Source organism: Andrena cerasifolii, chromosome 4 (assembly GCF_050908995.1).
Source record: "Andrena cerasifolii isolate SP2316 chromosome 4, iyAndCera1_principal, whole genome shotgun sequence".
Classification (NCBI taxonomy): domain Eukaryota; kingdom Metazoa; phylum Arthropoda; class Insecta; order Hymenoptera; family Andrenidae; genus Andrena; species Andrena cerasifolii.
Window position 1 is genome coordinate 7,046,561 of NC_135121.1, and position 24,708 is coordinate 7,071,268.

A 24,708-nucleotide genomic window follows, 5' to 3' on the forward strand; every position below is an offset into this window, starting at 1 on the left:
GCTCGCCAAACACGGGCGCAAGCTTTCGGAGCGGGGAAGGGTTCACGAGGGTGAAAAGGGCCGTCGATAGACGGTCCGTTGCCCGAGGGGCTGCGAGAGTATTCTCGCGTCTGCTGGCGTGCACGTGAAAGTCTCCGCGCAGAGGGATGAAGAGCAACGTCGATCCTAGACCTCCTGTCGCCCGAGGCGAACGGTTGTTTCGACCCTGACGCCAGGCCCACGACTTCTGCTGGCCGTTCTCGCCGTGCAACATTCAGGGCGACGTCTCGACGCGTCCGTTAAGGGTCCCCGCGACGATCCATCTGGCCATGGGCACGGAAGGAAAGACGTGACGTTTTAAAGAGCGGCGCGAACCATCGTCGCCCAGCGGAATAAAGGAAACGTTATTTCGCCTGCCTCCGGAGCCGCTTCATAAACAGGGATCGATCTCGGCTGCGCGTCAAACGTCCGTTAACGTCGACACGGCAAAAGGATAACGTATATACGAAACGTCGCGAATAGACCGCCCCCGGTGTATCGCTTTGTATGCAGCTTTCGTACGTAAAAGAATACTTAATGCAGCCGCGAAAACACCACCGCGGCTTGGGATGCATTGTTCGCGCTTCCAGTTTCGCCAGCCGTACGCGCGTCACTTGCCCGGCAAGGGATAGGAGCGCTCTTAAGAATTGCTGCGGCACGGATCTGGAAGCCCACGTCCAAGCAAGACGAATGCCCGCAGAGACGCTGAGAAACGAGGATTCTCGAGTCCTCAAGACCGACTCTGTTTCTCAAAGTCTCGTCACACCGCTCCCTCCTTACTTTTCCATCGAGCTCCGCTTTTAAGCTTGATTCGCAGGTGGAATGTTAGAGGAGTCTTGTAGAGTGACGACCGTTCTTCTGTAATTTGCGGAATCCTGTAAGTTGAATCGTGTAACGAGGGAGAGGAATTCCTGGCGGGGCGATGAATTCTTAAGCTCCTCTGTTCTGTATATTTCTCCGAGACTCTTGGGTATCAGCTCCCAAAGCCTACGTTGTGAAAAGGGTCTAGGAATCATTGTCACCCTAAGAGTCTGCTTTTCGCAGAGCTGGGTGAAATAGATGGATATCAACAGACGCGGTCGCGTCTGGAAGCTAATTCCCCTCTTACCCTCTACCCGTAGGCACACTGAGCGACCGTGTCTCTATACACGAAAGATAGCGAAATTGACAGGTCGTCGGAGCTATTTTAGCCTTATTATCTTATTTTATGACATGGTCCCGGTGTTTTTACATGATTAAGCGAATCATTTTTTTTTTCGAACCTATATGTCGGTTTACTTAATGTATCGAGCTGTTTGTCTAAAAGATATAAGATTTATTCTGAATTAATAGTTATAAAAATGATACTTTTAGGATTACGAGGTATGACGTCGCGTTTTCCTTCTCCACTTGACGTCAGTAGGTGCCGCCTCGAAAGCATAATTTATAAATGTCACTTGGATGTCATTCAATCATAATAACTTCAAGTTGTTAAGATTTTTGAAACGTCACGATGGTAAAGAAGATATTTAATCAAGGTTAAAGGTAGGATTATTTAGAAAATATTTAATATGAAAAAAGTGATGAAATCCCCCCCCCCCCCATAAACATGATTCATGTACGAAAGAAGCTAATTCCCTTTAATTCGCGAAAAGTTCTCACGCAAGGATTGTGAAATCATCTTTGCTAATTCCAATTGTACCTTTAACCCTTAACTGGTATACTGTTTTTGGCAAACGTGGCTGGTATACTGGGGTCGTGGCAGACCCCAAATAAAAAAGGACACAGAAATTTGTAAAGTCGACCCTGAATCAACCTCTATGAATATTTTGTTCTTAGGTAATGTGTAACATAATAGAAACCTAGAAAGTTAAACTATTATTATAAAATTAATTAGAAAAACAGTTTACAAGCTTAGGCAACCAAAAATTTTGCAGCGAACTTTGCGTGCCTGGGGTCATGAGCGACCCCAAGATACCAGTTAAGGGTTAATTCACGAAAAACATTAAAAACATTCTCAGGCAAAGATTGTGAAATCAACTTTGCTAATTCCAATTGTATTCTCGTTCTCCGTTCGAACACTGATTCCTCTGTCACTTTTTATACTTGACATTCCTTTATTGGCCACAAATCAATTCAGTGCTCAGATTTGCAGCTTCGGTTTCAAGGAATTACCGGGCGAGGCCTGTAGTTGACACAAAAACTTTTACAAGAGGGACATCTTCTGTTAAAAATGTCGTATGAAAAATCGTTTTACGATGGAAAATAATAAAAACTTGATAGAGACTAATTTAAACGAATGAAAGTCGGTAATAGATTAATAGCACATTCGCCAGCCTGCGCTAGTGATATGAAACATTTTATTTTAAGTCGACTTCGTAGATTTTTCTTATACAACGCCCGCTACTTCCTTAAAACCGAAGCTGAAAATCTGAGCACTGAATTGATTTGTGGCCAATAAAGGAATGTCAAGTATAAAAAGTGACAGAGGAATCAGTGTTCGAACGGAGAACGAGAATACAATTGGAATTAGCAAAGTTGATTTTCACAATATTTGCCTGAGAATGTTTTTAATGTTTTTCGTGAATTAAAGGTACAATTGGAATTAGCAAAGATGATTTCACAATCTTTGCGTGAGAACTTTTTTCGTGAATTAAAGGGTTAAAGGTACAATTGGAATTAGCAAAGTTGATTTCACAATCTTTGCGTGAGAATGTTTTTAATGTTTTTCGTGAATTAAAGGTACAATTGGAATTAGCAAAGATGATTTCACAATCTTTGCGTGAGAACTTTTTTCGTGAATTAAAGGGTTAAAGGTACAATAGGAATTAGCAAAGATGATTTCACAATCCTTGCGTGAGAACTTTTCGCGAATTAAAGGGAATTAGCTTCTTTCGTACATGAATCATGTTTATGGGGGGGTCTCTACGACGTCGTCCCTCGACACGTTCAATTCGAGGCGCTGCCGCGTCTGATCGAAACGCGAAGCAATTGTCTCGCGTTCGAAGCCGAGGTTACCCGCTACCAGACACCGAATCCACCGAAATTAGCATACTCCGGGGCGTCATACGTGCGAATAACGGCTCTAGGGTGCCTCGGGAATCATTAATTCTATGCCCGTAGGCGCGCCAGTATAACTCCAAATGTCACGATTTCGAACACCGAGAATACCGGGGGTTGCGGTCGTCGAATAGACGAAGGTACTGAGCGATCCAAAGGGGCGCTACACCAGGCGAGAATACATCGCGAGATGCGACAAATTGAATTGCAAAGCGAGCGAAGAGCAAATCCCACGGATAAGAAGCCGAGGACGCTACTTTCCCACCTTCCTTCGCTGGTTCTTCAAGGTCCTCCCTCGTTAGCTATTTTTTCGCATCGCGCGACTTCATCGAGTGTCTCTGGACACTCTGGACAAACAGGAGGATACCACGTTCCAGTTAGCGATACACTTTCTTAGAGCATCACCAATGCTACCTGTTACAAGCTAATTTCCAATTCACCCCCTCCCCCCGGGTGCACCCTGCGCGTCCTTTCACCTTTCTCTTGTTCCATCTCCGCTCGGGAGACGCTCTCCAAACGGATCGCTCTCCCCGGTTAGGAAAACACTCGGCGGGTCGACAAAACATTCAGCTCCGCGGAGCTGGCGTCTGGAATGGAGCGTGCACGGCTTTTGTGCGAGGATGCGGGAGGATGCACGGCTTCAGCCTGGCGGAGATTTTCGCGGAGCCAAGGGAACGTGGGCTAATCGGCCGTGAGGACCGCTCCAGCGAACGTTGGTTCGCTGGCGAGAACGTCTCGGCTCCCCTCAGCCGGATAATTGATCGGCGGGATCCAATTTCGCTCGTTTAATGAAATTCAGCGGAGAGAACGGGACGATTCACCGGCGTATGATCGCTCTTATTCCATTTTGGTACGTCTTACTCGGGGATCCGAGTCCCTTGTTCGCTGCACCAGCGACGGCCCCTTTGATGAGACGCTACGAAATAACGAGACGCGAGTTTCAACGATGATTGGGTAGACCGGTGGCTGCCGCTGAGCCAGGAGCTCCTGAAGCTGACTTTGAAATTCGAAGTGGGCTTCCGAGGAATCCTCCGCGTTCTTCTCGTGTCCCTTCCCTTCGCCTGGTCCCCGCTTTTATGTGCACAGTTTAGAATTCTGTTTAATAAGGATTTATGAGGGTCTTTGATGTTGTATCGTGGATTGTTCTAGCTGAGGAGCCTTGCCGATGTTTATTTTTCTTATTTTCATTCGATGATTCGTTTCCCCGAGGAAAGTTTCCTATCTCCAGATATGTGTGGAGTAAACTTGATCTCTCTGGTGCCTTCGCAATGCTGTTTCTGTTGGAATGTGTACAACGATAGACTGTTCCTAGAGTTAGAGTGACTTTAAGGACCCGGTAATTTATGAGTTTCCTTTCTTTCGCTACAGGAGACCCAAAAGAGGGGAAAACGGTCTTCTCGACCCCTGCGCTTCTCAGTCCGAGAAAACCCTCTGAACGGATAACTTGTATCGCGCTAAAGACAGTATTCTCTCTATTACTTTTAGTTTAAGTTTTATACAGTCCTTATTATTATTATACTGACGTTCGAACTGTGTAACTTTTATTTTCTTGAACAAATAAACATTATATTCTAACAGTTTCGAACGCGAAAAATCTGGGCAGCTTTCTCGCGTTCGCGATCACTGCTGGAAACAAATGTGGTATTACGTTGGATGTACATAAGCGCTCGCGCTTCTGTAAACCGCGATAAATGGACGCACTTATGTATAATTTAAGCGTGAATCTATTACGAGCAAGCAACCGGGCTGGTATAACTGAAAACAAAGGGTCGCATAATTTCTCGGCGGGTGGATATTCAGTCGCGACCGGCCAGCATAGTCCATTTACCCTATTATCACGGGGGGAAGGGGGGCGAGAGGGTGGGATCGGCGCGGATTAAATGCAGTTTTAGCTTTCCGTCTTTCGCCACTGTTATTGTCTACGAGTAATAAACGCGTCGACCGAAAGACTGCCCCCGTGTTCGGCTGTATAATATAACGCTGTACAGAAAGGGCTGTTATACAATTTACGACGGATAGCAAGTAGAGCCCCATTAAGCAGAGGTCATCAAAAGCAGCTTCTTCAGTTACCACCGCACAAAAGCAACACCTACTTCCCAGTACCTCGTAGTGCTACCTATCTTTCACCAGCGCGAGGCAAATTTCGTGCAACAAAAGTCAGGCAAATGTTGAAAGGGACCAGGGCGTAGGCGTGCGATCGAGTGGCGCACGCGTGCCTCGTTACGCCATAAAAAGGGAGAGGAAAATAAGCCATCGCGTCTCCCTTTACGCGCTCCTCTGTGCGCCCCCGGCTCACAAAAGCTGGCGCCCCGGAGCGGAGTCTCAGCGGCTCGTATTCAGGGCAAGCTTGCCACTCGCCGAGTTAATAATACGTTTCCGGTGTTCTTCACGCGTCGCGACGCTGCTCGCCAAAGCCCAGAGTAGCCAGCTTTCAATAGCGGCCAGAGGAGCATTCTTATTCCCATCCGGCCATAGTGATACGCGGCCGTTCGGCCAGACGGATTTCCCGCTGATATATCTACCCTCCCGCGTATATCCCCGTGCCCTGTTCCGCGCGATTCCTGCCGCGGCAACCGTGGCACGCTCCGCTGCGTTCTTTGCCAATTGTTTAGCAGGGCGAGCAACTGGAGCATCCAGCGACGAACGCTTTCCTGAACGGCCGTGAAGAAAGTGCTCGCTTTTTAAGAACACTCGTCGCGAGCAGGCAGGTCTTTGGAATCGCGGTGGATAAATTCTGGGATAGAGGACGGTAGTTTTGCGCGTTTCGTCGCGTGGAAATGTCTGCGGGGGGTAGAAGGGCTTTGGAAAGACAGGGAGGAAGGAAAAGTTTGGTGGGATGGTGTACTCGGGATAGGGGATATTGGTTACTCTGCTGCAGGGAGAATTCTAGCTGGAAGAACCCGAAGAACTTCGACTGACAACATCGAGCCATCGCTTTAACCCTTTTCCTCAAAATATCCCCTCCAAACTACCTTCGCACATTCTCGCGATCGTGAACACATCGCGTCACAGGCTGTTTCAATTTAAAGCCTCCTTGCTGAATGCTCCCTCCTTTCATCCCTCAGTATCGATAGGAACCGTCGTAATTGAGAACGACTCGCGTATTCCACTGCCCGGCCCGTGGAACTTGGTCCCATTTTTTCCCTCGCGATACGCATAATTGCCCGATAATTCAGCGTTATCGGGGATAATTAGCTATTAACTCGCGTCGCGTGTTACAGCGGAATCTACTCTGCTATTTCGAGATCGCTGGTTCCGGGAGACCGCAGATACCGCGTGAAATATAGAAATCGCTGCAAGTACTTTTTACGAAGTGCAATCGCGGTGATCTCCGCGATTGCAATGTCGCCTCGAAGGTAGAACGGTCCCTTCTGTTTCGAGCGTTCCTTTCTTCGTTGCTCATCAATATCCCTTTATCGGGATCTATCCCCCAGCTATTCATCTCGTCAATCTATCCTTCCAGCATCCTGATTTTATTTTTCATCCATCGCTATCGATGCATCCCAATTATGACCTCCCGAGCCAAGGATTCGCGCGGTCAAAAATTCGAAGATCGAACTGCAACCTCGATCCAAAAACTCGCTGCAAGCCTGGAGTAGAAGCGGCCCGATCGTGGCGATGATTCGCTACGGTGACAAAGTAATATTGCGCTCTATCAGTGACGTTATGATAATTTAACGACGCGCTCCAGCCGAAAGTTTCCTCGGTAGACGGAGTTTCGGTGGCCGTCTTCTTATCGTTGGCCCTCGAAAATTTCATATTTTTTTCCCCCCGTTCGCTCGGGATAAATTTCGGCTTATCTGGGCTCTCGTGACCGCTCGCCGATCTAACGAGACCGTTCCTATAGCGCGTGGACAAGATTAAAGCTGGTAAAAGTTTTTACGACCCGGCGCGATAAACGGGAAGACGCTCGAACGGTCAGCCTCCTCGCTGGCCGAATTCTGCGCGAGGCCTGGCGTTACATTCGCAATCCCCATGGGATAATTTCGCGACAGATAACCCTTGGGTGATAAAAAAAAAAACGAACGCGCGACGGCTACGGTATTATTAACCCTCTAGTGCTTACGCCTGCCTTAAGGCGGGCACCTGTTTAATCCAGGAGTTGGGCGCCTATATTTTTTTTCAGAATTCTCAGTTGCCAGCCTTAAAAGTATTGCCACACCGCACATATTAGACTAAGAAACATGTCAATCTGACGTTTCGATTTGATAGAAATCTAGTTGAAGTGCATTTTTGAGCTAAGCACGCTGCGAAAATTATTTGTGAAAGTATAAAAATCAAATAAAATACTTCCCGACACCGTACAGCTAAAAAGAAATTGTTGGTAAGTAGTTTGTGTAGTGATCTATCGAATGGAATAAAGATTTGAAAGCAAAAAATAATTTACACCTGTGAAGTGGGGCTTGGCCGGTAGCCGCCTTAAGGCGGTATCGTGTTAGTGGATCATCCTAAGTTATAGTTAGGGTGTTAGTTTATCACCCTAATAATTGATGCGTGAAAAATTTACTTGTGCTCCTTTTAGCTCTTTGTTCATGAAATTTGGTACCTATATGCATGTAAAGAAAGTACAGGGTACTCCCTTTTAAATTAGCCCGCGCACTCACGGCGCGTTGGCTGAGGAGGTTAGAAAGAGTAAGGAGTAAACACCAGTGCAAGGACAAAGCTCCACGAATTAAAAGACAACAGGAAATAGAGACTGTAATTGAGGAATAATTGACATTTAATGTCGTTTCTCTTTTACAGGTAAGCGTTGTAAATTGTTGTAAATAAGAACATAAACAATAAAATAAAAAAAACTCTCTTACAGAGAGAGAAACTCAGTTTTGTGATTATTCCGGCCCAATAACATTATATACATACATATATCATATCAGACTATTATAATAAAGCCACAGCATTTGTTTGTATGCTCACAAAAATCCCAAAAAGTACTGAACAAATCATTACGAAATTTTAACTACAGTATCCTTGAACAACAAGAAGGGATATAGGCTATGTTGTATGATGTAAAATATAATTAATCTGTATAAAAAGTAGTATGTACATAAAGAAGTCGTGACTAAGGTCGGTATCAGATATATTGGCCGGTGCGTTTCGTGAGAGGGAGTCTCCCACCATACCGCTTACCTGCCTCAACAAGAGTGAATCAGAAGTGGTGGGGATAGCGCCAAGCTCCTGACGTGTAGGACACACCGAGCTCTTAGCGTAGAAATACATACATCAGAATAGGTGTGCGTAAGCTCAGAAAAAAATCAGGAGTGTTATTGGTCAGCAGATTGATTCTTTCTCGATATTTTCATCTCGTATTGGTTTACGCATACCTTCGTAAGGCACACAACTATTGCGCTCAGAATAAATAACAGCCATAAGGCTACGTTCAGACGGAGCCGAGCAGCGTTCCCGTTACTTCACCATACCCTTCGGGGACTACGCAGCTCAAATTGACAAATCCACGATCGTCAGATGGTGGTGGCTGATTTCTCCTCGATCGCTGCTCGCGAAAATGAACTCACCGGCCAATATATCTGATACCAATCTTAGGCCGGCTCGCGATGGCTTCCCGCGCTTCTTCTGTGCTTTGTTAAATTTCACAATGCGCATTTTTTCATAGTTTTTCATTAAAAATAAAGTATTTATATAATAAAAAAAACACACTACATTTTTTGTACTCGCTACATGATCCCGCCTTAAGGCGGTGACCCAGAAGGCCGCCCTGGGGAGCCCAGACGTCCTCAAAATTGAAAACAGACATCGGATTCGGTCTTTCCATCCCCGAATTAGACTAGTCTAATTTTTTCAACTGAATTAAAAATCTATGCACTTGAGGGTTAACGTCTGCTCTAAAGACGATCCAGCGAGGGGAAATCGCGTGAACTCGAGCTTAAGGAACTTCCACCTACGCTCGCGTATATATGGAAATTAATTACAACGTTCCACCGAGAATTTGCGGCAGGGACGTCGAGGCGCGTTCATATTGACGCTGGAACGGCGTTAACACTGATCCTGTATCAGCAACGTCGCTCCGTCAGATGTCTCACGAGTTCCCCGTGGCTAACGACGATATGCGCGAAGGAGTGCCTAATAGTTTCAAGGAGACTTTCACAAAGGAGTCGATATTCGCTGAAGGGATCAATATCAAGGGGACAATAACCGAACACCCTGTATATCATCCGGAACAAGTGGATCCTAAATTAACGTTCAGATCTGTGGGCATCAGTCAGCCAGGTCTATTCATTTTTACACCCCGCACAAATCCCACGAAGGTGGTGTGTTCTACCTGTGAAAACCGAGGCAGTCAGACATTCTTCGGTTCAACCTTGGCTGGCGTAAATCCTAACACGACCATAAATGCCGGGACGTCTCCTCCGGAGGTCGTAGCGACCGCTCTGATTCAAGCCCGTGACTGGAAAGATGTCAAGCAGCCTCCTCGCCAGCGTCCACTCGTGACACCTGTCCCTACTCGACGCACTGAACCCGGTCACCGTGCTCCACCCTCCCTCCGACAGGGAACTTTAAATAATTTACCACGCTCGTAATTCCCAGAAGTGGCGCGAGAAGCGGCACGGCGCCTGGCATTGTCGTGGAAGCGACTTAACGCGACCGGATGCCCCTGTCCCTGCGGGATGCGTCGTTCGCGACAGCAGCGCGATGGCTCTGCCCTCCGCGCGCCCTTTTTCACGGGCTTCCTGCTTGTTCCTTGCGACAAGGAATACATTGGCGGCGAGGATAATAGGTGAACTTCTAGTTGCTGTTTTATCGCCCTGACTGATCGCTGTTTCCTGTATCAGTGGTGGTCTCGCGGGTGTGTTAGGATGTCGAGGTTTCCCCCGGCATGTCCAATCAGGGTGGATAGTTGCACCAGCTTCGGGAATTGAGGGTTATCGTGGTAGTTTCTTGACTCTGCTAGACGAGTTCTCTTTTATTCAATTTAATGCAGATCAGCAGCGTTTCCTCCTCCGGTGGAAGGCTAGCTCTGCTGGGTAACTGATGCGTTGCCGAAGATACTAGCTTCCTCGCGCATCGGCCAATCCCTTATCACCGATCCAGGAATGGCGGAACAATCGGGCCGAAGGCGTGCAGTTCTAAGACCGAATGCTGGGGGGGAACGGCAGTCTGGTAGCCATTTGCAAGGGCTGCGGAACTTTGTTTAAGAAATACACGACGCGAAACGGGGCTATCAAGCGGAACTTCGCCATCCTTACTAAATTGCGCGACAATGCTGCGCAAGTTGGCGGGAGCGAGGACACGACAGCAGCCTGCCCGAGTGATCAGGCGGCGCATCGACCGCGTCGCCGGAGAACGCTCAGACTATCGACGGAACTACCGAATTGCATCGATCAAGTTGCCCAAGGGCATTATGGCTAAGTAGAGCAATCGTTACTATTGTTATTGCCGCAGAGCACGTACAAAGGGAGCCGCGCTGCGAGCTGCCGGCTGCTCAGGTGCCTGCCAGCCCCCTGACAAATTGAACAGTTAATTGCCGACTCTTTTGTGAAAGCCGAGGACGCTGGAACTTTGAAACTGAAGGGCGGCGTCCTAATTGGAGGACATTCAGAAAGCATCGCGGCGGCTTCCTATTACCTACACGCCTTTTTCCATGCAGCGTGGCAAGGGACAAGGGTAGATGGCTCGAAGCGTGAAAGGAACGTTGTTCAGAGATATCCTTAGCCTGGAACAGTTCTCGGTATCTCCCTACTACTTCGCGTCTTCCATATCCCACGCAAGGTTCCTTGAGAAACAACTGTAATCGACGCGTGCTCCCTCGAGGCCCTCTCGCTTGCCCTTCCAGAAATATGTAACAGCATCTGTCCCTCCGATCTCATCGACCATCCCCTTTAACCAATCTCGAAGCCCTCCTAAGTAGCCCCTGAACGTAAAGGTACATAAACGAGGTATATAAGTTCTCGCTCGGCTCGCAGCACGCTGAAAGCTGTTCCCGGATCCGCGAATGTTATCGGGAATATTTTAAATCACTGTATAGATAATCGAGTTCCTTTCCACGGGTGGGGCACCAACGATCCCCAAGGACGTTATTCACCCTGTAATGGCCGCTATCGATGACCACTTCACCTCCATTTCCTTCGCGCATCGCGGCTGGAAAATGGCTCTGGTCTCTGGAAGAGTATAAGGGGAATCCCTCGGGGAAATCCATGGGCTTCCCTTTTCGTGCTTCCTTCCCATGGATCGTATCATTCATCTTGATTTCACCGTGACGCGTACACTTATTATCTCTGGTTACTTCCCCTTGCGGAGCCGGCCTCGATAATTTATATTAGGGACGTGGTTGTAATTGCAATCGCGTGTCCCTGGAAATGGAATTCACCGGCGAAGACCAGTGCCACGTGCCAGAGCGGGGCCCGTTCGTCTGGTTGTTTATAAGGTCCTCGAGGATCAATCGGGTCCCTGTGTGGTCCGAAGCGGGATTGGATCGAAGCCCGTGCAAACTTCGTTGCTCAGCGGGTGGAAACTTCATCTCTGAGCGTCGACACGGTGTTTTGTTCGGGTCTGGAATCGTGGCCTGGAAACGGGGCTAGAAAAATGGGCATTGGGTTTCCTATTATCCCGATAAACATCTCGCAGCGATGGCTTGTCGATAACAAAACGCTGTCGCGAAGACGTAGAACGAATGCGCCGCAGCCGTGCATTTATTGCACCGATATCCGTGCCGAAAATCAAATTGCATGCCAATCCTATTTAACACGGATGACGGACGTTTAATTCTGTCACGGCAATTTGTATCTAAAATTCATCATGACAAAGCCAGTCGGTGTTCCATCACTCGCTTCTCTCGCAAATCAATGAAGCGAGTCAGGGAAATTGTTGAGAAGAGAAAGTTAAAAGTTTCGCTATCGGGGCCAGGAAGGGCCGTCAGCCTATTGTCCTGTTTATTGTCCAAGCGCAGGGCTGTTGCTCCGTCATATATTTTCAACTGCTCGAGCCATCTCTTTAGCCGGAACTAAGGTTTCCAAGGATTAAGGGTTCCACTCGGGTGGTCTGCATCGACGTGTTTAGACTGTCGCCAAAGCATCGTAAAACTATAAATTCAGTACCGCTGTTTCGAGATTTGGAAAGTTACCGTTCTCACGCCTCACAACCACCCTCGAGATTGACACGCCTTCGCCAATAGACAGTTTTCTTTTACAACTCCACCAATAGTTTAGTTTTGTTAGCCCTGTAATCCTAAGACTCCACCCCTGCGAGGAATCTTGGAGTCATCGTTCGCGAGCTGAAGCGCCGTCGAGGCAGAAGCACGTTAGAAACACAAGAAGAACCATCGAGCTCTGCTTGCGAGCAGAAGACTTGTCATAAGACTTGTACGTCGTTAAGATATGTAATCATCTCTCATAATAGTTTGTTGCTGAGTTTTTTATGTCAAATATAGACTAAGTATTGTGTTCTAAGGGGGGAGCCTGGTGTAGCGGATCGAAGAAATCGATTTTTTTTTGCATAAATCAATAGTTGAATATCACGACAATATGCTCCCAAAGCCGCAAAACGAAATTCGAAAAATTAAAGCGGATATAGGCTACTACAAAACTTGAAATGTGTTTTTCTCGAAACGGCAGTTTTATACTTCGCGGGCAATGTAACTAAAAAAATATTCGACCAATCGACTTGGCCTTGTGCACGGATATTTGTGAACATTTTCTTCATAGTACTAAGTTATTAGTATAACGATATTGTTTAAATAAATAACTTTTATTTAGACATTTAAGGCGAAATTTCGTTGGAAACAGTGAACTTTTTATTCAAGAGGCCGCCATTTGTTCATTTTGCATCTTTTAAGTTTCAAGTTTCTTCGTTCTGTGCGTACACTCATAAACTAAAAGAAAATTGTTCGATTTTTGGTTTCAGATGAAACCAAAAGACGCTACTTTGCCCGCAGTGCAATAATTGCGTCGTCAACGGACTGGGCATAACTTTGTTATTTGCCGCTCTTTTTTAATCAAATTTTTTTGTTATATACCTTAACCTGTTAATACAATATCCTGAAAGTTTCAGAAAGATCTATCAAATACTTTCTTTAAAAAAAATTCCCGAAAAATGCCTCGATTTTCATTTAGTTACACCAGGCTCCCCCCTTAAATTGTGCGCGGTGTGTTTATCAATCACCCTGATTACGTGCTTCTCATTTGGAACATCAGTGTTCATATTCTTGGGCTCTTGCACGATATCATAGTGCAGGCGAAGTGGCCAGAGAATCGTGAAGCTTTACAACCTTCAAACAAAGCGACGCTCTGCCATAACAAAAATTCACAAGCATTCGCAGTCGACAAATAAATGCAAGCTCCTTATATCCAGCATGCACGCTCCATCTGTCTTCTTGAAAAGGGCCAGTCAATAACGCCGGGGGAATCAAGCACGGGGAAATCATCATTTGTCTTTCGTCGTCGAAAGGGGAACAGAAGGAAATGGAAGAGGCTGGAGCAAGTGCGAGGGGTTGTATTGTAACAGCCTGCGAATGGGATACTTACAATTCATGTTCACGTGAACAGACGAGGAGAGCGGGATCGACCTATTGTTATTCGTTGCGTTGCAGGTCAGCACGGAACGGACGTCATCCCGTCCTAAATTTTTAATAACGAGCTCGCTGCGCATCACGCCGCTCCGCATCGTTACGGTTTTGTTGCTGACGAGCTTGTCATTACGGTGCCAGGAGACCGTCGGCGACGGCTTACCTGCGGAGAACGCATCGAATCCCATTTCCAGACACCAACACACCGCGACGCAGCGCGAACACGTGTTACCGTCCACGAAGGAGAGAGAATCGGGGCCGTCTCTCCCGCGCGGAAATATGAATTTTTTCTTTTTTTTGTTCAACCGTCGAATTCCATGCCCGAGCGGCAAAAGAATTGTTCTCCCAGGCCGCAGAGTCATTAAATTCTCTCTCCTCTGGCGCCGAAACGCGGAATATGAATTTTCAGGCCGGTTCGATCGCGAACGATTCGCTAAGCCCGCTTTTCTCTCCGGCGTGATGAAGGAACTCCACTTGGAACAATGGAGTGTAGCGAACGGCTGGAAAAATGTCCTACCCCAGCGTACGAAAAGGCTCGTTTACGACGGCTTGCGAAATGAGTGGGTCAGTAAGTGAATCTAACGGAGAGTTTAACATCTCTGGGTTTACCCAAGTGCCCAACGACGCACAGTGGGGTATTTGGCAATAAAAGCTGGCCAAAAGACGATTTAAAAAATTTCGCGTAAGTCGTAAAATTTTTGCTGCTCGTGGCAGTTAAATATGTGAGGAACAATGTAGCAATATTGTTTTTTTTTTCATTTGTGCACGCATTTCTTTCTTAACCCTTAACTGGTATCCTGGGGTCGGTCATGACCCCAAGCACGCAAGGTTCGCTGCAAAATATTTGGTTGTCTAAGTTTGTAAACTGAATTTCTAATTAATTTGATCATAATAGTTTAACTTTCTACGTATCTATTATTTTATACATTACCTACGAACAAAATAGGTATTCATAGAGGTTGATCTAATGTCGACTTTACAAATTTCTGTGTCCTTTTTTATTTGGGGTCTGCCACGACCCCGAGATAACAGTTACGTTTGAAAAAACAGTATACCAGTTAAGGGTTAACTATCCTCTGAAACGTCGTTAGCTTATTAGCGATGTTTACATGTTGTAAGGAAAGTGTGTGAATTCTTCCATTATGGAAGCTTTTCGGGTAAGTATATACTGCACTTTCGAACAAGTTTTAGTGTTTCATCATATATATTTGTATAGTTATTAACGTTTGAAGGTAATCGAGAGTTCAGTAAATTTTCTTTACGATTATAAGAATTCGTTAACGATTTTGTTATACTTCCGGGTGCGTCCGGATGCTTTTCTTGGTGTCATTGCATTTGATAAAGATTTGTGATCGCAATGCAAAAAAAATTGGTTCCGGATTCGTCCGGATGGTAGTTTTATAGCTAATTTAGCTAGAAATGACAATCGAGTGTTGCAGCGTTTCACGCACGCCTGTACGGTCGCGTTCCCGTGTTAACAGGTATGAGACCCATACCATGAAAAACAAGTAATCTCTTCCTCAAAGAAACCATAGAAATGAGTCTTCCTAGTGACTAGGACAGGTCCTTGGACACGCAAGATTCATGTTCCCATGATGAAGAGTTCGTAGCTGAAGTGTTTTCCGACGCGACAAGGAACCGTGGACATCATCATCTGATCGATCATCGATTTATTCTATTGTGACGCAATATATTTTTTAAGATCAATAAAGTATTTTTGTTTTTCATGAAACAACAAAAAATAATGTTGGTCAATTTTCTGCAATTTTTGGCGCCATATTGGCGTTATCATTTTCAATTTTGAAGTTTTGATATGCGATTCAAAATCAGCGTCCCCAAGAACCCTTATATACCAAGTTTGAGCAAATTCTAAAGCATCTAGAATTTTGGCCAGCTTTTCAGGCCAAATACTAGAGGACCATGGTATGGTACGTGTAGTAAAAAGACACGTGTACACGGGTACCCGTGCACTATTTCACGTGTATTTAAATACACGTGTATCAACGTATTTGTGTATTTTGATCAGAATTGGGCATTAACTACGGGAGAATGGGCAATGGCGGTCACTTAAGCAATAAGTGTAATAAAACCGAGTGATATTTTTCAAGTTTAAGGATTATCGTTGCGTCTAAAAAGAAGCTCGCTTATTACCAGTAATGCCTTAATTTTTTGTATCAAAATAGGTAATCGATTAAATAAATCTTGTTAATTTTATAATTGTGTTATTAGTTACAATCTGAAAATTTGTAAAGCCATACTTTCCGCATATTATTCTAGTAAATATATTTAAATACATTAATTCTTTTATGAATTTCGCAATCCCCCAGAGTTCTGGGATATCTATAGATATTAAAAATCAGACGAATCAAAATACGGATACGTTAATATACGTGTATTTATAAATACACGAGTATCTAAATTCACGTGTATTTAAATACACGTGAAATAATGCACGGGTTCCCGTGTACTAAAATATACACGGATTGAGGTACAGATACGTTTAATACACGTGAAATAGGGATCTCTACCAAATACCCCACTGTGCGACGTTCGGTATAATATAATAAAAAGAAAAAAGGGGATGAAGTTAGTAATCGATCCAGGAGAGTTGAGCTCCTTTTTGGTAATTGCTTCGGAGAGTGGCTGCTCGAGAAGTCCCCTCGAACAGACCGCTGTTACAGCAGCCGCGTAATGTTACATCGTACTCACCGCCGTACACGTCGCAATAGAGCCGCAGAGTGTCGCCCTCCATGAAGGGACCCACCATCGAGTTCCGGGCGGTCTTCGAGTCATCGACGATCACGATTTTGTGTGGCGGAACTGGAACATGGAAGCAGAAGCGATGATACGTTTAGTAAGCGGGAGAAGACGAGGACCAAGAGTCGTCGAGTGCGCGTTCGCAGCTGAATCCCGCACATGTGTACGCTCACGTCTGTAAACAGTGATCAAAAGGGAGGACGATGCAATCTGGAAGCCGTGATACCCAGCTCGACGAGCCCTCACTCCGGGCACAATTCCAATCTCAAGCTCAAGGCCCCGAAGACCTCGAGCAATTCGTACAGAAGTCTCGGCGAAGTCGCGTCAAGTCGCGGTTCGACGTGTCCCGGGAAAGACGGAAGCCGTCGTCGTCGGCCAAAGGCCGATAACGGGAGATTGGTATTGGGGGATCGTGGCTGAGATTCCGCGACCGGCATTAAATTGGAATCTGAAATCGATACGGCGCATCGGCGCATCGGCGCGAGCACGCCGAACGCTGGGGCCGCGAGAGGTGTCCATGGGAACGTAATCGAAAGATTACCGTCGCGGGGGTGGGCTCGAAGCTCGCGACAAGGCCGACGTTATGCTTCCTTTCCGTTCCCGACGAGCCCTTGCGCGCCGTCGCCCTTTTGCCGCACCACGTGCCCCGCGCGACGCCGAACCCCACCCCCCTGCTGATCCTGACAAATGGCGCTGGGAAAGGCTCCATTTATCGGTATTAGCCTTTGTAGTATTTGCGGCATCGCGGCCAGTCGTGTAATACATTATATATATGCAAGGGAGGAGGGAGCGGATGCGCCTCGAGGAAATATGACGCGACTGCGTCGATAACGGTCCCCAGCCAGCTCCCAGGGCACGCGTAATGCATGTGCACGCTGATAGCACTGTCTGGCGACTTTTATCGGGGCACCGATACTTCCGCGACGCTGGTGGAATGCTGGAACTGCGGAGCGACGTCGGTTCGACTGGTTCCTGCGTACACTTTTATTCGATGCTGCTACAGCATTGGAAGAACGCGGAAGGAGCGCTGAATGGTATCGAACTGACGGAAAGTAGTGTTGCGCTTAATGTAGTTAGATATCGGTGTGTGCATTTATAAGCGATCGAATTGTGCCGCGTGGAGTTTACATTGCATCGCGAATACCTAAGTGTCTTTGTGTTATGGTTTGGAGCCTCCATTCTACCATCGCCTTCCTCTAATGATCAACGACCTATTTCACGGAGCGCAAATAACATTAGAGGGATCGATTAGCCGTGCCATGTAACTTAGACTATTTGAACGTGTATCGGCGGTGTTCCACCGGCAATCGCGGCGAGCCTAGCAAGCCCAGCGAGCCAATATTTGGTTGTTTGAGTATGGTTAAAGAGTACCTGACAAGGAGAGTATTTTAGGTGTCCGCCTCGGATCATTTTGATTTTTGGTTATAGAGGAACGAAAATTAAGAAATACGTGTTTTTTTAATTTTCCCCGTTTTCGTATTTGGGGGGTGAAAACTGCGTTCAAAGTTAGGGGTGAAAAATCATTTTTGTGGAATATCTCGAGAACTTTTATTAGAGATAGGGGAATAGTGTCAATGGACGAATTTTGTGTCTTTGAATGCGAAATATGACTGACTCAGCAGATTTTCAAAAAGTCCATTTGTTTAAATAATACATAAATTCTTGTAAATCTTCATCTATTTTCATGGAAATTTATTTTCTTATACTTCACAGCCGAACCGAAAATACGGATAAATCAGAATTTGTATTTCCTACAAATTAACAAATATAATTATTATTGAAGTTTACTTATAGTAAGGTGTCCTCCTACAGGGAAATGTAGTTCTCAAGTTATCTAGAAATAAAATTCTAAACAAAACATATCTAATGCGGATATAAACAAACAGAAGTACGTATGTTGGTATATTTAACTTTTATTTTCGAGTCTGAAGAATGTATAAACAAACTGATATCTCAGCGTGGTGAAAATAGCAGAAAAAGTGAAATACATACACATGTATGTTCCATACGAAATAAAACCACTGTCGATCCATTAACAATTGCCGTCGTCTAAATTGATTAATTTTCTCCATTGCGTGATCCTATAGTGTGCTAAACAATAGCGAGCACAAATCTAATAAGTAAATTACTCCTTTTCAGAAGTACCATATGTTTATAAACGAAAAAACAAGAATTGAACTTGCACATACTATTTTACTTTTACCAAAATGTTTCTAACTGTATTTTAAGGTCTTCGCATACATTCAAACTAATTACGATAGCCAATCACGTTAAGGGCGCAGTGCGCCGCTTGCAATAGACCGGAGCGCTACAGACACCTCGTACTCGAAATGGGAATTTTGTTCACGCTAGAAGTAATATCTAGTACACAAAAGGAAATTACATGCGTATTAGATATGTTTTGTTTAGAATTTTATTTCTAGATAACTTGAGAACTACATTTCCCTGTAGGAGGACACCTTACTACAAGTAAACTTCAATAATAATTATATTTCTTAATTTGTAGGAAATACAAATTCTGATTTATCCGTATTTTCGGTTCGGCTGTGAAGTATAAGAAAATAAATTTCCATGAAAATATATGAAGACTTACAAGAATTATTAACAAAAAATAACAATTTTTATGTATTACTTAAACAAATGGACTTTTTGAAAATCTGGCGAGTCAGTCATATTTCGCATTCAAAGACCCAAAATTCGTCCATTGACACTAATCCCCTATCTCTAATAGTTCTCGAGATATTCCACAAAAATGATTTTCCACCCCTAACTTTGAACGCAGTTTTCACCCCGCAAATATGAAAACGGGGAAGAATAAAAAAACACGTATTTCTTAATCTTCGTTCCTCTATAACATATCCAAAAATCAAAATGACCGGAGGCGGCCACCTAAAATACTCTCCTTGCGAGACGGAATCGGTAGTCACTGTGCGCGAGATCTGCGAGATGCGCGCAATATCCTTGGGATTTGCATCGCACGCGGGAATGTTATTCGGTTTCCATCGTGGACCTTGTGTCTTTGTGGATCGCTGGAGTGCGCTTCAATATCTCTGTCAAATATTGCTGTCTATTAAGCCCGAGTGAAATCGACGACTCTTTCGCGCCTTTCCCGCGAGAAATCGATACCTGCTCGTCCACGCCTCCCGCGCGAACGGCTGTGTACGAATTCTCAAAGAGCACGCGGCTTCGTTTCGGATTTCTGCCGAATCAGCGTGGATGAACACCGTGATCCAATTCGTTTCTAGTTTCCCCGTTTCGATCCCGGACTCAGCCTGGCGCCCCACTTTCCCTCACCTTTGCCGTTTGTGTTTCGTCGCTGTCTTGCGCCGCGCCGTTCGTTTATTCGCTCGGGCCCGTTCGTTAATCCCGCGGTAGAAAGATCTATCTCCGCGACAGATGCACTTCGGGCTCCCGCGTCGGAATGTCGTTAACCGTGTTTTATGCCCCCCGCGGTACAGTAATTCAAGCGATCCGCGGTCAGCCGCTCGTCCCATTCCCCGAAATTCGCGGCCCCCCGTTTTTCTTCCGTCGACGATGGAACGCTGATCCCCAGGCGATTTCTTTCATCTCTCCATGAAACCACTCTCCGCGCACCTCGGCTCCTGAGAAGAATGATTATTTGTCGCTCTCAGACGTTGATTAAACTCCCACCGGTCCGCAGGCACGGAGGCTCTCGCACAATTCGATCAGTCGGCTAATTCCCAAAGCAAATAGCGCCAGGCTCCAAGAACCAAGCCTCGAACGCCTTCGATGTTCACATTACCAAAGAATGGAAAGCTATCCCTCCTGTGGTGTTTGAGAGTTTTAGCGCAATTATTTACGTCGCCGCACAGTGGGACGGATCGACGTTTAGGTAGGCATTCAGTTCATTTCTTACGTATTTCATCATTTAATGATTATAATCTATGATTACAGGTAATATATTGTATAATAAATACAATAATCTTTTTTTTTTGCTTTCTTTTTATTTGTTTCTCCAAAATTCGATTCCAATCACTCTCTGATCACATACATGATTCATTCTTATTTATCTAGCGTTTCATTCCTACTTTTGCACGTTGCACACCTCCGCGTGCTTCACTTCCAACATGTATTACTCATTATTATTATATTTGAACATTACTCAATTAGTGTAATTTAAAGCTAAAAACATTCAATTATTATTGCAAATAAAAAATTGGAGCAAAATAGTATATTTCTCCTGACTTGCACCTGCGTTTGTGCAAAAAAATATGAATTTTTCAAAGGGTCGGATGCGGTCGGATATGAATAATTGAATTTTGTGAAATTGAATCTATCAGGATTACGAGGTATGCTTGAATTTACGGACAAATACGAACGATTCTTTTAATTTAGAAAAATACGAAAATAGTAACAAAAAATCTTGATTTGGCAATAGAATATAAGTGTTTATATTTTTCATTGCAAGAAAAAGACTAACTAAAACTATTCCAATGTGTAAAAGCTGATCATTTTCTAAGAATGGAAATCTAAAATTTTTTTAGAATATTTAACCGAGGAAGCCTAGAACGCCCGAAATAATAATTTTAAAAACTACTGCGAATTATACGCAAAAAGAGCAGCCGAAAAATGACAAATCAAGATTTTCTAAATAATTTATTAATAAGCCTCGATCCATATATACGGATGTATATATATGGAAATCAACATGAAGGGACTCTTGAAGTCCCATTATTAAAAAGAGCGACGAGAAAAAAAATGATTATTGTATTTATTATACAATATATTACCTGTAATCTTAGATCATAATCATTAAATGATGAAATATGTAAGAAATGAACTGAATGCCTACCTGAACGTCGATCCGTCCCACTGTGGCGCCGAGGCGAGGCGATCAGTTGATGGAGAGAGAGTGTGTGATGGAGAGAATGCGTAGAGCGATGCGTTGCCACGGTTGCCGGAAAAAAGGTGATCGCGATTCGCGAGGAGCGTGACGACACATCAGTTTCCTTTGTCATTCACTTCTTACATTGTATTCTTTTAATAAATATCTTTCATTTTATCTTACACTTCCCTTCATCCAATCATTCCACAAGACCATAGTCAAATCACTACCCTTCTATTGGACCCACCCCCTTTTCAAACTCCAGCAAGCATGATCTCTGCCACAGGAATCTACAACCACTGTCTGTTCAATCATCCCTGATACCGTCACAACGTTCCACTCCGCGCATCCCTCACAAACCCCTAATGGGATCGATCTGCACGCGTAAACCGCGGGACACGAACCGTCCCTGCCCCAACCACCCCTCGTTTCGTGGCTACACCAAGACGTCCCGAAGACAGCAGCTGAGTCAGGCAGCGGCTGTCTCGTTCCCCAATGGTTTCCCGGCCGCCATCCACCCTGTCCTTTTCGCCCGACGTTCTCATTACAATAATTGCTTCGGCAGCTTCCGTTTCCTCCCCATTCCGAGGCCGTCCACTGGACGCGTCAGCCACGTCCACCCCCGCGAGTCGGAGCGGAATTCCGGCGTGCAGCCGCGACGCGTACGCGGTGGAGTAGGAAAAATCGCATAACGCGAATACCTCGTCGCGGGGTAGCACGGTGATATTTGCCCGTGTACAGTGTACATACGGCCGGTACACACGGGGCTTTGCTCCGGTACGTGCCTGGGCCGCGATGCATGTACATACCGTGGATACACATCCGGTATAATCCGAACGGTTACCGTGCAACGAAACAACGTGCTCGTCGAAACGCGTTCGACGACTACCCACCCCTTTGTCTCTGTTCAACCCCGTTCCTCCGTGTGCATCTTCTTCACCGGCTGTCCAATATCGAATCGTACCCCTTCTGGTGCCCCGCGTTCCTCCAAGCCACGCTTTCTTCCACCATTGTTCCTTCATCGACGAGATTCGTGGTTTTGCGAGCGCAAAGTAAATGTCGTTGAGGGGATCATTTCTTTTGGGGATGTAGTTAGCTTTCACGGAGGTCGGGGTTACTTTAGATACGGGTTGAAGGTAGCTCGATAGATTGGTAATGAAATGTTGGGATGTTTACAGTATCTGCAAAAGGTTTGTATATTTATTAGGGAACATATCGAACCCGCGCGAGCCGATTTTGTTGTGATTCTGCAGATTCGCAGAATGGTGGGAAATATTTGGCATGTGTTGAGCGCGAACAGTTTATTATCGAGCTTCGAGCTTCGTCACGCCGCACGTGGCTGGCACTTGGCTTGCCTGTGCGGGCCTAACGCTTGGGACCCGATTATTTACAACTGTCTCTATAAAATAGGGACCGTTGGGCCGAGTCGAGAGCTATCTGGACGACGATAAACAGACGGCGCACAGTGGTTTGAATAGAGGGAAAAAGTCATTTTTTGAATGTTAAGTACACAGAATTTTTTCAATACAATTAGTAGGATAGTTGAAGCACCAGGAGCAATAAGAATTTTCTGTGAATATCATCAATTTGTAAGGAAATTATAATATGAAAGTTGGAGAGTAGAACACCTGCAATTTTGAGTTACAAACGCACTATCTTTCAAATAGAATTTTAACTATCTGCAAATTAAAAAGAAAAACGAAATTATGTAATTTGATTATGTTCATACACAACATATATATTACATGAATTAAATCAATGACACCCTTGTTGATTTCAGTAGGACGTAAGTTGAAGAAATAGGTATTTTTAACAATTGATTCGAAGTTTAATCAGACGTAACTTTTTCGCGACAGCTAGCGTCAAGGTAAGACTTAATACTAATGGTGCATTATACCTTTGAGTACATAACCAAACAGGTTTCAGCTGCGTAAACCTGCGGCTTTGGTGTAGGGAGCATTTTTTCTATAAGTTTTATTAATAAGTATTTGGAGTATCTTGTTTTCGTTTTTCATAATATCGAAAAATGTTTTAGATAAAAGTTTAATGGTTTCTAGGAGGCCATAATTTAATTAGTTTTTTATATTAGTGTTTTAGGATTTAGTTCATCATTTTCTATGACAAAGTATTAACCTACTTATGTCGAAAAACTATCAGTTTAGTAGATATTTTAATTTAATCATTAATATTGACATACAAATATCTCCTATACTAAGGAGACATTTTGTTTTTATCAATTTTGACTTCATATTTGTAATCAGCGACCTCAAAAACCCCGGGATACCAAGTTTTGTATAAATTGAAGGTTTCACATTGATGCTATCATATTTTTTCCTTGATATGGGGATTTCGGACCACTGTGCGGCGTCGCGGCGTCCGATCGGTTTCTTGGAAAGAGTACTTTTCCTTTCCGTTTTCTCTACCATTTTCAACCAATAGGATATTTAGCATCTTTTGCTCAAACACACCCCTGCAGGGGTTTGAAGGCTTCGTAAGGCCTCAGCGAAAGCAAAATGTCAGATCGAAGAAAATAGTCAAGCTGGCAACAGCTGAATCGACCACTGCTTTGTATTAACTACATTTTTAAATATACCATTAGTTACTTAATTCACATGTACAGAGTCATTAATTACCTGCACAGTAACGCGATATAAGTTCTCGTGTTATTAAAAAGAGTACACTTAATATTCGACAAAGGCGTCGAATATTCGTGTATTCAACAGCATGTATTCTTTGTCATCGGCGATCATCCATGCCGAAGGGGTGAAAACAGCCCCTAAAGTTCGGAGTCGAAAACATATTTTCTGGAATATCTCGAGAACTATTAGGCGTGGGACTTTTATTAGAAAATATCAGAAAATAGGTTTCCGACCCCAACTTTTGGGGCTCTTTTCACCCCTTCATCGTGGACCGATAACAAAAAATAAGTGTCAAATATTTTTCACTATTCTGCAAATCTGCAGAGCCTCCTCAAAATCGCCGTTCGATATGTTCCCTTCTTAAAGATTTGGAGAAAGTGTTCTCTGAATTCTCGAAAGTCTTGTCCTTCGATTTCCTTTCAAATTTCCTAGCAGGCTGCACTTCTTCGGGCTATTTCCCTGCTAATACGGCCTAACACCGTCCTTTCCCGTAATCTCTCACGTTTCGATGCCCTGTGACAGAGGGTTTCTCGAAGATCAGGCCACGCGATTCGACTCCCCTGTCGTCCTTCCCCTGCCTGTTCTTGGCTGCACTTTAAAAATAGAATCGATCTGGAAAGGTCTCGATAGCGGGGTGTTCTCGTGTTGGTTCAGACGTCGGACGAGACTGCTGGAGATCCTTCCATCGTGAAAGGGAAATAGGGTGTGAACGAATTCTCGGTGAAATGGGACGCCGCTTCGAGGAGCTACGCGATCTTTGGGGCTTCAAGGAGGGGGGGAAGAAGTTAATTCAACGGGCTCGTGTAAATTCCGCGGGGCGGCCCAGTCCCCTTTGCGAGGGGTGAATCGCACCCCGAGCGCAGAAGATCATCGTCCTAAATTTCGGACACCTT

At 44.9% G+C, this 24,708-nt stretch overlaps 1 protein-coding gene across 1 annotated transcript in view; it reads right to left on the minus strand.

Annotated features, from left to right (window-relative positions):
- The window catches only part of LOC143367712 (neural cell adhesion molecule 2), a 258,269-nt gene that overhangs the window by 24,135 nt on the left and 209,426 nt on the right, over positions 1 to 24,708 (minus strand). The window contains exons 4-5 of the mRNA XM_076809823.1: positions 16,283 to 16,393; positions 13,533 to 13,736 (exon numbers count right to left, since the gene is read on the minus strand). Coding sequence (XP_076665938.1) covers positions 13,533 to 13,736; positions 16,283 to 16,393 — 315 coding nt within the window. The remainder of the gene's footprint in view (positions 1 to 13,532; positions 13,737 to 16,282; positions 16,394 to 24,708) is intronic.